This window comes from Olea europaea, unplaced genomic scaffold, assembly GCF_002742605.1.
Source record: "Olea europaea var. sylvestris unplaced genomic scaffold, O_europaea_v1 scaffold1485, whole genome shotgun sequence".
Taxonomy (NCBI): Eukaryota; Viridiplantae; Streptophyta; class Magnoliopsida; order Lamiales; family Oleaceae; genus Olea; species Olea europaea.
In genome coordinates, this window is record NW_019232414.1 from 2,091 (window position 1) to 15,815 (window position 13,725).

Here is a 13,725-nt window from a genome sequence, read left to right on the forward strand (position 1 = left end):
ATGCTACCTACTTATCCACCACTCAGTCTTATCTATTTGTTAATTAAACTGTTTAAACACTACCAAACTTTTTAACTAGGTTTCATTATGATCGACTCCAAGATAGTCAGTCATAAATCAAATCATTTGTCAATTTAATAACTTTTTACTTGATGAATAAACCATCCACAAGGAAATATAAATTAAAAGTACATAATGAGCAAAATATTAATGAAAAATATTTTCTAAATGTAAATATGCATTTTCTTGAGAAAAGTATGAATCATTCAAAAATCAAGAAAAAATATTCGATTTGTACATAATTTGATTGTGCTCCTAACTCAAAATATCTGCGTCCGCTCCTACTAGCAAGTACACATAAGTAAAAATATTAAGCTTAGTACATGCTTCTGTATTTACATACGAAGATAAATAAGTCATTATTCACACATTTAAGCAAAAAGACGAAAAATGTAACAGGTTAGAGACTTAGAAGATAAGAGGAAAAGGTAATGAAAAAGCTTTGTGCAAAAGAGCTAAATTCAAATATATGCAGAAGAGGCCAGCCACCATTACCTGAGGCGAGTTATCTATTATAATAACACGTGTCAAATGATGACCAAGAACTGATAAATCTTTGAGAAAATTTCCATCAACAAGCAGGCAAGAATTTCGATAAATGTGATGTCGAAATATTTTCTCTTAGAGTCTAGCACATTCAGAAATGCTTTGACTAGCAGTAAATATGAGCAGTGCTACTTATATATAATGATTTACATACTGATTATGTGTCAAAAAGAGAATGAGAAACTTTTTTTTTATTTGGTTGAAGAAATTTTGATCGAATCATATCTTACCAAATCATGTGTATATAAATCATTATATTCCGGGTGGTGAGCTAGGAGGGAAGACCGTCACTCCTCAGAATTACTCAGACAAAGTTTGGACACCTGAATTATCAAAAAAATAAAATCATTATATTCATGTAGCACAATCGAAATATAATAATTTCAAAAAGACTGGAAACTATCCCAAAGAAATCTCTGAGATGAGGACGGCATTGCAAATGTAGTCATATATTGTGCACTCTGTCTGGTCAAAATTAACATAGAATGTGAAATCTGCATCATCAAATGGTTCGAGTGTGGAGTGCACCAATGTCTCTATTTATATAATTGTTTGTTGTTCAAAATTCGGGCCCCTTCTTTAGGTTGAAATGTGAATGAATTAATGATGATGTTGAAAGACGGCATTGGATGAAAATGAAAGGCAAAGTTGGGTCATTTCTACTTAATTATGCTTAAGCACAAGCTAAATGGCCATGTGTAAGCACAACTTTGTCTGCAGAAAACAGAATCAATTTTGCCTCTACTATGCGTATGCAAGGATATAACCATGCGTATGTATAGTTCAAAAATCTAGTCGTTGGGCTGGTTTTTCATTTGAATTTCTGGTATCTTTTGATGAAAAGTTCCCAATGTTTTATGAGTGTTTGAAGCCTTTTCGTGGTATAATGTTAGAAATCTATAAATAGATGATAGATTTTCAATTCCAAATATAAGAAAATAACATACGATATCATCATTCACTTTCTACATTTGATTTTTCCTCATTCTAATACATATTTAAACCTTCTTTAAGATTTCAACAAGTTCGACTCGAAAGAATCATTTTGCTTTTAAGCTTCCTTATTGAAGGCTTGTTAATGCTCTAAATTATTTGTCGAAAATCCTAAAAGCATATAAGCGGAGGCAAATATCATTTTTTATTCTTAATTTCTTGTTTCCATTTCCTTCTTCTCCTCTTCGACTTTTTCGAAACTCTGTCAAGAATAATAACTTTGTTAATTAGCAGAATTTAGATTACTAACTGTATTTAAGAACAATTTATTATATTTTATATCCCGACTAATATTATATCAACACTGCTAGTGTTTAATAATAACTGATTATCTTGAAATGACTTCTTTTATAAGTTGTCCAAATAATATAAATTACAAGTTTCTGGTAAAGTCTTTCTTAAAAAAAAAAAAAAAAAAAAAAAACACAGTTACGTAATGTTTTATTAACCTTTTAAAGGCAAATTTGGAGCAAGTTCTTTACATTTATCCCACAACTACAAGAAACAAAAACAGTACCTAAGAAAAGGGAAAATAATGTGAATGCCCTTACCGTCCAAGTCAAGGAGTAGAGTTGTTGATGGACAGCTTCTTGTTTGTTTAGGTAATAGCACAGACAAAATGTCAGGACAATCGGGGACAGGTTAGGTAAATCTTTATGAGAAAAATATGGATCAAAATCATCAAATTCTTCACCTTCAGTATCTTCTTGACAAACATCAACTGATATACGATCTTGATTATTTTCATCAACACATTCTAGGTTTGAATTTTTCATAGAAAGATATATTGCTGAAACGTCAGATGATAGGCCAACACAATCTCTATCTGCATTGCATGAGCTTACAACATTAGTAATGAAGGGAACTTTTGAATGTTGATGTAAGCATAAAGTGCATGTTCAGTACAAAATACTTGTAGGATTGGGTAGTATAATAAATACAGACTTCCCACCAAGTAAGCCAAAAATGATTTGACAGTAATTACGCTCCAATGGCAATCAACCTGTATGTTTTGTTCTCCACAGTCCTGCAGTTGTTGGTTACCATGCTAAGATAATTTAAATAAGTCTACTGTTGGAAGAGTGCAAAGTAATACTAGGAAAAAAAACTATCAATCTTGTAAAGTACCTGCACTTGAAATTTCACATCCAACTTGTGAAAGTAAATCATTGCCATTTTATCTTAGATAATAGTAAGAAAGAGCATAACAGAATTCACACTTCCAACCATCAAACCACTTAGGTTTACCACAGCACTTAAAATCGAAGTAAAAATCTAGAAATGACACCCATTGAGCATACTGAAAACATCTTTTGTTTCTCTTAATTTTGTGATTGTGCATAAGAAGCTTATAAACCAAATGTAAATTAGATAAAATAAAACAAAAATACAAAATAAAGGGCTAAATTAACATCATATCTTTCTTTATCAAGCACAAGAAAAATATACTTTGACAGTTATACATTTACAGCAGTTTTAAGAGTAAAAAATTTATCCTCAAATTTTTTTTTAGCATAATTCATACGGACCTTTCAATTATGTAGCAAAACTCATCATTTCCTCAATTTTGGTAATTAAATGACAGATTTATCATTCTTTTAAATTTTTAAAAATAAATAAATAAAAGAAAGCAGTAAAACAAAACGTAAAAATTGCAAATAAAATGCCATAATTTTTCAAATATATAATAAATTACACATACAACAATTACACATATAATAACAAAAAGGGAACTTAAAAAATAAAATAAAATTATCTTCCCCTACCATTCTGACTCACCAACTTTTGTCAACACCTTCCCATCTTATTTCCCTCCAAGTTGCAGCCAAACAACACTTCCACAAATGCAACTGTCGGTTGTACTTTTGCAATCTAGTTGCTAATTTTTGTGGGCAGATGAGCTTGATTGGGGAATATGAATTTTTTTAAAAATATTTGTGTTAAAATGTATTTAATTATTTTAAGTGTGATCTATTTGTACTTTTAAAAAGTTACGGGACTTCATTTGTAACTTTCTTTATTTTTATTGTTTTATAGCTTTCTTCATGTTTATTTTTATAAAGAGAATGACAAAAAACTTCATGATCATCCCAAAAAGCACAAACAAGCCATCAAATGCCCTATTGGATTAAATGGTTGGGAATGAATACCGAATTAACAAATACCGTATATGCAATTTAGATACCGAATTTACACATATAGTATATGTAACATACTGCATTTAAACATATCGTATCTGCAGCTTACCGTATATACAGCCTATTGTATATGTAACAGCTTACCGTATTTGCATATACCGGTCTTACATATACTATATATGCATTGAACTTGGATACTAACCAAAATATAGCAGATTAAATTACAATAAACTGAATAAATTAATTTAGTTCTCCAAATAAAGATTAATTTTTAATAAAACAAAACAAGTAAACTAATTAGCCAAAAGCAAGAAATATTTCAACCGAGGCTTGTGTGAACACTGTTTCCTGAAAATAAATTTATCTCCCTCATCGTAGGTGCTTGAGGATTAAATCGAACGTTTATCTCTCAGGATACAACAGATGGCCAGTAGGATTTGAACACCTCAAATACTACTTTGTCGAACTGAATTTGTGTTTGAACAATATCATCGACTGTGTGACTATGCAGTATGCAGACCAAAATATGCAGAAACTATGTTTTGTAAATATGTGCAGAAACTATATGCTGCAAAGTTTTCTCTTGTTTTTTCTTCTTGTGTAGAATTGTTAGAAATCAGGTTATATATAGGCTCAGCACCATGAATGCCATTAACTCATATATAATAACAATGAATATTGGAGTTTCAGAATTCAAATGGTCAGTTGGAAGAAAAAAATTAGCAAAACATAGGCTTTTGTAAAGGGTCAATTTTCACTTCCAAAGCTTATTTTAGTTCGATTTGCCCTTCTGCTCGTGTACGTAGAGAGAGCTTCTATGCTACATATGATCACACCATTCCAATGTGCAATCCTATTTAATGTTATATTTGTTTTCATAATTTTTCTATATGGGACAACCTTAAATGATTTCCCTCCAACAACATAAACTCCTTTTAATTGACACACTTTGAGCTCCAATTTCTTATTTACCTGAATATCATTTTTGGCAAGTAAATACATGATTTCGATATTCTCACAGAGGAGAACACAAATTAATCTTGAACTTCCCAAATAACGAACCGGGTTCCTCTCAAATTTGGTACCAAAGTTAGCCACTCAACCCATTTTTTTTTCCAACAATCTCCCATATGAATGAAAATTGGGAGAGACACAAGACTGTGAAACAAAAGACTTGGTGATAAAATTCAACGGTTGAAACCTGCATAGGATAGGTAGGTATTACCCTTTGAACATTTCTTTGTCAAAATATATTTACTTTATTAGCTTACCAGTAGATGCACGATTTTTGGACTGTTCTTCCGTTGTGTAAATGATGATATACTATACACAGGATTCTTCCTAACACAATTCTATTTTCATTATTATGCTCGTTTTGGCCATGAACATACACCTAGTTCTGTGAGAGTTTATAAGAATTGAGCCCTTACAATTTTTTTAGAAGCGGCCCCACTTCTCTCTCACATAGATGATTTCTTATTACAAGTAACTCGTATTACTTGGCTCAAATTTTGATGCATAAGGATCATTAAAATCCTATTACTTATCCTTTATCTTTATGGGCATCATTGTTACATCAGAGGAATGGACAGGATGTAACATCCCCCACAATGAATTAATTAAGTCTTTACAATTAGGTTGTCTCTTTGTACCCAGATCTTGGGATCTCCAGTAAACTAGTTTGAGTTTCCTTTGTAATAACTTATCCGTTCAAGTGCTTAAGTCCCATTCTTCTCGATGATTTCTCAACTAACTCTCTATTTAACCCTTTGATTAGCAGATCCGCAATGTTATCTTTTGACCTCACATAATCAATAGTGATAACTCCAATTGAGATTAGTTGTCTTATTGTATTATTTCTACGATGCATATGTCTAGATTTATCATTGTACATGTTACTCTGTGCCCTTCCAATTGCTAATTGACTGTGACAATATATGTAAATTGTTGGCACAGATTTTGACTATCTTAGAATATCCTCTAAGAAGTTGATTTTAGATTGATGTTGACTTGTATCTATCGGTGTTCTAGCTAAACCAGTATCATTCTTATTGAACTTTTCTAAGTTTTTGTTCATATAATGCGACTGACTTAGAACAAGCCCATTTGATGTTCTTAAAATTTTGACTCCAAGTATGACATCCACTAAATCATATCTTTCATGTCAAATCTGGAATTTAACATATCTTTAGTGGATTTAAACATCTTATTGTCATTGCCAACAATAAGCATGTCATCAACGTATAGACATAAAATGACATAACAATCTTCAGTGTCTTTGATATAAACATATTTATCACTCTCATTGATTTTAAATCCACTTTCCATCATGACATTATCAAATTTTTCATGCCATTATTTTGGTGCTTGTTTCAAGCCATATAATGATTTAACCAATTTACAGACTTTCTTTTCTTGCCCTGTGATAAAAATATCTCAAGTTGTTCCATATAAATTTCTTCTTCTAAATCTCCATTTCAAAAGACAGTTTTAACATATGTACTTTAAGATTTCGCAGAGCGACAATTGCAAGTATCATCCTAATACACGTCATTCCCGTCACTCGAGAATACGTATCAAAGTAATCAAGGTCTTCCCTTTATTTGTAACCTTTTATTTCTAATATAGTCTTATACTTTTCGATAGTTCCATCTGCTTTCATTTTTCTTTTGAAAATTCATTTTTAGCCTACTGGTTTACTTCATGGAGGAAAATCCACTAGCTCCTATGTATGATTTTGTAGTATGAAATCTATTTCACTTTTAATGACATCTTTCTATTGAGGTCCTTCTGAAGAATTTACAACTTCTTGATCACTTTGAAGTTCACTTTCTAGCATGTAAGTCAAAAAATCAGGACCATAAGATTTTTCTATCCTTTCATGTCTGCTAGTTCTAACCTCAATCTCTTCTTCTAATTCTTGCTCATAACTATTTTCAGTCATAGTATCTTATGTTCGTTTAGAGGAGGTTGCTTCCTCTTTGGACTTGTGCGAAAATACATGTTCAAAGAATGAAGTATTTCTTGATTTTAATATCGTGTTTTTGTGTATGTCTGAGAATTTAGAATCATACACAAGAAATCGATAAGCACTACTATTATGTGCATAGCCAATGAAGATGCAATTTACTATTTTTGAGCATATCTTTACCTTTTTTGGTATTGGAACAGCCACTTTGGCAAGACATCACCACACTCATAAGTATTTATAAGAAAACTATCTTCCTTTCCATAACTCATAAGGGGTCTTTTCCATTTTTTTTCGGGGCATCTTATTTAAAAGGTAATTTGCTGATAACATAACTTCTCTCCACATGTTTTGAGGTAATTCAGAACTTACTAGCATTACATTCATCATTTCTTTTAAGGTACGATTTTTCTGTTTAGTAATACCATTTTGTTGCGGAGAATAAGATGCAGTGATTTTATGTATGATTCCATGGCAAGACATCACCACACTCATAAGTATTTATAAGAAAACTATCTTCCTTTCCATAACTCATAAGGGGTCTTTTCCATTTTTTTTGGGGCATCTTATTTAAAAGGTAATTTGCTGATAACATAACTTCTCCCCATATGTTTTGAGGTAATTCAGAACTTACTAGCATTACATTCATCATTTCTTATAAGGTACGATTTTTCTGTTTAGTAATACCATTTTGTTGCGGAGAATAAGATGCAGTGATTTTATGTATGATTCCATATTGTACACATAATTCAGCAAATGATGCTTCATACTCACTACCTCGATCACTTTGCAGCACTTTAATTTTCTTATTAAGTTTATTTTCAACTTTATTCTTATAGAGAGCAAATTTCTCTATAGCTACGTCTTTACTTTTAAGCAGATACACATAACAGTATTTTGTACTATCGTTGACAAAAGTAATAAAATACTTGTTACCATAGTTATTAGACCTGACATGGATGTCAACCCGAATAATGCGGTGGGTTAATGAGTTAGTGGTTTAATCGGTGACCCGGTGCTGAGCCATCGGGTCAATTCCTATCAAAAACTATTATTATCTATTTTCATTGAATAATAATTTTTTTTCCATTTTCTACTAATAAATCATTTTGTATAGAGCATGCACCCAAATCACGACGAAATGTTTCCAACTCATCATCTACCATATTCGGTGGATCCTCCTCTAACACCCAATTACCATAAATGCCAAACCTTTCGAAGTCGATAGGATCATAATTTCTATTTTTGAAATAATTCCTAAACAAAGTTCATTATCCAATTTATAATTAATCAAAATATAATTCTAGTAAAAGAAAGCAAAATCTTAAAATTTAAAAAAAATCACAAAAAGATGAAAAGATTTATTTAAATAAAATTACCGTTGTTGCAATTGCAAATTATAGTGAACATAAACAAGATCAGTAAGCCTTTGGTGCTCGAGTCTATTTCTCTTTTTAGAATGAATATATTCAAATATACTCCAATTTCTCTCACAACCTGAAGAACTATATGTTTGACTTAATATTCGAATTGCAGGTTTTTGTAGATTTGGTGCACTACTACCATAACACATCCATCATTCATCTGTATCAAAACAAAGAGGAATTAAAATAGGCATATGTTAAATAAACCAAAATCTGAATAGTCACCATGTGCTTGCCTAAATAGTCTCATTTCACAAGTTTATTTGCTTCTTAAATTAGGTTGACCATAAGCATATCTCTTGATTACATTTAAAAGTCCTGAAATAGTATGTCTATGATTTTCCATATTAGGATTATTGTATTGGAAAGAAGGGTTTAACCAATATCCAGCGACGTGAAGATTCTTACGCAATTGGCTATCCCATCGATTCTAAATAATTTGCAAATAAGAAGCCACTCTATTCTTCCGTCTTTGAAATTTGCGCTTCATCTCACTTTTTGCCACATGAATAGCTTCATACAATTATCCCATCAAAGGCCTTTCATCACTATCAACAATTCGTAGAACACGAATGAGGGGCTCAGTAAGTTGCACCATAGTAGTGCATTCTTTCCAAAACACAGAATCAAGTACTTCATCAACAAATCTTTTTTCCTTTACTTTCCTTTGCATATGTTGATAAGTCCATTCTCTAGTTGTCACCATTGCTCTTAATGGATCTTTTTGTGCCAATATGCTTTGTAGAGTAATAAAGTTAGTGGCAAAATGAGTAGTAGCGGGTCGAAGTATTTCCTTTCTTTTGGCAAACTTCCTCATCAAATGTAATGCGTAGTAATGGTTGTATATGTATTTCGTGATTTTTGATGCTTGAGATACTACATTACTAACTTCATTAAGCTTACCAATATCATGAAACATTATATTAATGCAATGGGCTGCACATGGAGACCAAAATAATGTTTGAAACTCTTGCTCCAATAACCTACCAGCGACAACATAATTTGCAACATTGTTCGTCACCATATGAACCACATATTCTGAACCTACAAATAATACAACATTTCAAAATAACTTGTATAACATGTCAGCACTTTTTGATTTATTTGATGTATCTGTGGATTTTAAGAATAATGTTCCTTTCAAACAATAAACTAAAAAATTAATAAGAGTTATTTTACATTGATCTGTCTAACAATCTGCCATAATTGTACAACCAGTCGTCTTCAATGTTGAACGATAACTTTCAACATAATTCTTTACCTTCTAGATATTTTTAGCCAACAAATAACCACGAAGACTGTGAAAGTTCGGGCCTTTATAGCTAGGACCCATGCTAGCTATGACATCTATACTTTGTTGATAATACACAAAATTTACAGCATTGAAAGGAATACACGAATCAATCATCCATTTCAATATAGTGAAATCACATTTCTCTATAGCTTCTTTACTCTGAAGAACACTTTTGATTGTTGGTTGATTACCAAGTCCTGTTCTTGGCATGAAGTAAGAACCAATTCCTTTTTGTTCTTTTAAATCTGCAGTTCTCATTCCCTTTCTTTCATTTTTTCCAATAACTACACCCTTTTCTTTAGAACTAAGAGGGATGATTTCTTGAACATCATCGTCACCTAAATCTCTATACATTTGCTCTTCTTGTTCTTGATAATAAAAATTATGTGGGTTACACTCATCAAAAATATCTTTAGTTTCCTGCATTTTTGCAGCAAAGATTTCCAAGTTTTCCTTCATCTTGAATCTAACATCAGGAGGTACCCTACGACACGAATCCACGTCACCTTTTAATCCCGCTAAATGTTTTTTGACTTTATTAATACCACCTCTAGCGAAAGTCTTACCAAAATACAAGCAAACAAGTATTTTTTTTTTAATAATTATTTCCAATAGAACTAGCTTCAACATCCCCATGCTATATCTGTTCTTCCTCTAGCACGATTCTTCGGTAGAGTAGTACTTTGCGGTGTACTATTATCATTTGTGAACTAAAAAAAAATAAACTCAAAGCATATAAAAACAGTGATCAGCAACATTAATGTAAAATGACACCAAGCCAGCATATATAAAAAGGGATCATTGTTATCCCATGTTTTGTGATTATATGCATCTTTATATATATCAGCTCTACTAGCTGGTTTCCTACCTTCTACCTTTGCCAAGCCCCGACTACAGAGTTTTACTCTACCATATTGTTTTCTTTTGTTAATTTTTAAATTTGAACAGTCGACCTCTCAAACGGATGCACAGAACTAATTAGTTGGTTAAGAAGGAATCACTATGCATGTTAATAAAAGAAACTAGCTCAGTTATCGATTATTATTAATTAGTCCGATATGAGGGATTTCTAACTGTACTTTTACACGTGCACTATCTTGTCATGGAAAAGTAACCATAGCTGATGGGCATAAAGTCAAATACCTGAGTGAATTTGAAGCTATGAAAAAATGAATGTTGCATTACTAATATTGTAATGCCCGAAACACTATATCAGTTTTGCTAGAATACTTTGAAAACGGAATTATGACCCAGAAAATTTCAATTCAAAAAGGGCTGTAAAGACCAATTCTCCCCAACCGTTCCTTTGTAGTTTCAAAATAGAAAATAAAATGCAATCATTCATAGTCTCAAGACATAGCTAGCCCAAAAATTTATTTAACACAATAAGTATTTCAAATCCACAAGCAAACATGTGAGGAGAGTTCAAAACCATAGTGTTGTATCACTATGTCAGTATGTTGTATGTTTTAGTAAAGTGAATGGAGCATTATCACAATATGTATAATACACTTCCCAGAAAGCACATCCAATTCATTTAATAACTTGACTTTATATATATATATATTTGTGTGTATGTGTATGCATTCTAATTTCAAAATCTCAGTTGACATAAACAAAAGGGGACTATATCATTTGAATAATTAGAACAGGTAAAATACCCAAAAATTGAAGTCCATGACATACACAAAAGGGACTATTTCAACCAAAATAAGCAAAGTGAAAGGGGGTAGTTTCAAAGTCGAAGAACAGGTGCAAAATGGAAAAAAAAAAAATTGACTTACCTATTCTTCTTTCATCTATTAAAACTTCAAAGTGGAGATTAGAATTTTTGGGAGTTTTTGGATTGCAAAGAGATTGAGAGACCGGACAGAGTTATTGTATGCTTGAAACTTTGAGGAAGCAAGAAGCCCTAACGTGATTTTGTTGGAATAATTAATAATTCCATATGCGGGCTTCACATTCGATTGCAAAATTTTACGGGTTAGATATATGGCTCATAATGATATTTGTGTTTGGGCCAAATTTATTAAGTGATCAATTGGGCCTTTTACACCTTACGGGTTGTAATTAATTTGATGTGGTAATTTAAAGTATGTGGACCGGAAATAAACCCTAATTAGAATTCTAGTCGTAATGGGACGGTTCAATTATTTCTTATATATAAAGGCTAGGTCCCCTCTCCTCTCCATATGTTTTTATTGGCTTGTCCCATTGATAGCTATTACTTTGTGAGAAGTAAGGAGGGGAAGATCTTGGCTACTATTACAACAATTATTCATATCAACAATGGCTTCCGCAGGTATGAATTCGATTTATCAATTTATTATTATGTGATTCTTGTTCTTAGCATGATTACAATAAAATTCAACAATTGGTATCAGAGCCTGCATGCTAAGATCAGATTTATTCAAAAATAAAAAATAAAAATAAAATAATAAAGCAGGAGGTTTGGTAATCTGCATTCGGATTCTGACTGGTAAAAGAAATTACATACGAGTAATATTCTTGTTATAATAAAACTCCTGTTTTGCCTAATTTATGTATTAAATGATTGCCATGTTGTCAGAATTCTGCCTTGTGTGTCTCAGTTTCATGATTTAACACGTAAACCAATGGATTTTGAATTTAATAATGATACACATGTTGGACAAAAGTTTATATAAATGAGTATGCTATAGTTTATGTGTATATGTGGAGATTCTTTTCGTCCAAATTTATTTATTTGGCTATTAACGATTCTTGAAAATAAAATTGAATCCCTAACGTTAGGGAAGTAATATTTTAATATAAAAGGTACTGGCAATTATAGTATAATTACAATATGTATACTTAATTGGTGCCGCATGTCAAGACGAAAAATTGGGTCTTCTTTAGGGTTTCTCTGTTAAAAAAGAAAAAAGAAAAAAAAAAGACCCAGTTTCTATCGTTTTGGGAGAGATGTAGACGAGGGCTCCTGTTGTAAATTGTTAAGTTCCTAGCCCCTGTTTGCAATTACAAATTGGGGGGGTTAAGTTTGTAAATAATAAGTGAAGGGTCTGCTTGTAATTAAAGAAAATAAGGACCAGGCACGCAATTTTAAATAATGAAGGACCTTATTTTAATTTGTGTTTAGTATGTAATTTTCAATAAGGGGCTCTTAAATTTGAACTTCTAAACTTTTGACCCTAAAATTTTATTTTTGACCAAATTAAAACTTTATTTAAACTTGACCCGATTAAAATTATATGTTGAATAAATAATAAAATTAATTGACGACTTTTGTATTATTTCATTAAAATGTTATGTATTGCCATTATTTAAGCGTTAAATTTTATTTTGAAATTTTGTTGCCAATTTCGTCTCTTAATATTAATCACGTATGTATTTCTTGTCTTTCATCAATTAATGATCATGATTTGTTGGATAACTTTTGTGATTGAATTTTTATGAATTTTGAGATGATCCTTATTTGTCCCCACAAAGAGAAATATTTTGAAATAAAAATGGGTGGTAGCTGCCAAAGTGGCACACTCATTATTATTTATTTGAATTTCTCTACAATAAAAACACATATATTTTTTCCCAACAACTTTTGATTTATTGCATATAATATCTTATCCAAAGGTGTTATTATATGTAATATTTTTGGAAAATGGCATGAGAAAGTTAATGAGCTTATTTTGGTTTAGAAATTTCCTTCTGCCCAAAGGTGTTGGTATTTCGAAAATCAGTGTAATTTTGTTAACTAACTACATGATGTGTTTTAAGAGTACCTTATAACATGTTGTATTGTCGATCCAAAAGTAACTTTATGATGATGTACCTAGACTTTTACCATAATAAAATTCATATGTTTCGATTTAAATTACGGATTATCTAATTAATTGCCCATATTAATTAGTTGGATTTTTCATCATCTATTTGATTGCATGCATTAAGTTTGGATGATATTAAGAGTGATATTTTATGTTTTCACAGTTTATAATGCCTCATCTCTTTCGAATCAATTGTCTGCTATTGAAACTTTAACTGGGAATAACTATGTGAGATGAAAACGAGACGTAGAAATAGCGCTTGGTCTTTTGGGCTTGGATTTTGCAATGGAGAAAAAGCTTGAAAAACCTACAGATAAGAGTACCGTTGAATATGTAGCTGAGCATGAAAAGTGGGAAAGGGCTAACAAACTCTGTTTGAAAATCATTAAGCGATCAATATCTGATTCCATTCTAGGTGCCATCCCTGATAATGAAAATGCCAAAAGTTTTATGGATGCCATAGGAGAAAAATTTATTGAGTCTGATAAAGCTGAAACTGGGGATC

General features: G+C 31.5%; 1 protein-coding gene and 1 pseudogene across 1 annotated transcript; both read right to left on the reverse strand.

Moving 5' to 3' along the window:
• Positions 1 to 468: 468 nt before the first annotated feature.
• On the reverse strand, positions 469 to 2,775 carry LOC111376302 (annotated as a pseudogene).
• Positions 2,776 to 8,652: 5,877 nt separating this feature from the next.
• LOC111376306 lies at positions 8,653 to 10,059 on the reverse strand. The gene is made up of 2 exons (XM_022999254.1): positions 9,420 to 10,059; positions 8,653 to 9,173 (listed from the first exon to the last, which is right to left on the reverse strand). Exons 1-2 carry the CDS (start codon positions 10,057 to 10,059, stop codon positions 8,653 to 8,655), a joined length of 1,161 nt encoding a protein of 386 aa, XP_022855022.1.
• Between the last annotated feature and the right edge of the window lie 3,666 nt (positions 10,060 to 13,725).

Excerpts from the sequence above, each read along its gene's own strand:
- LOC111376306 (XM_022999254.1), bottom strand. The coding sequence starts at position 10,059 with ATGGGGATGTTGAAGCTAGTTCTATTGGAAATAATTATTAAAAAAAAA. Across the intron at positions 9,174-9,419 it reads GAACTTTCACAGTCTTCGTG|GTTCAGAATATGTGGTTCAT; the intron begins GTTATTTGTTGG and ends TATTATTTGTAG.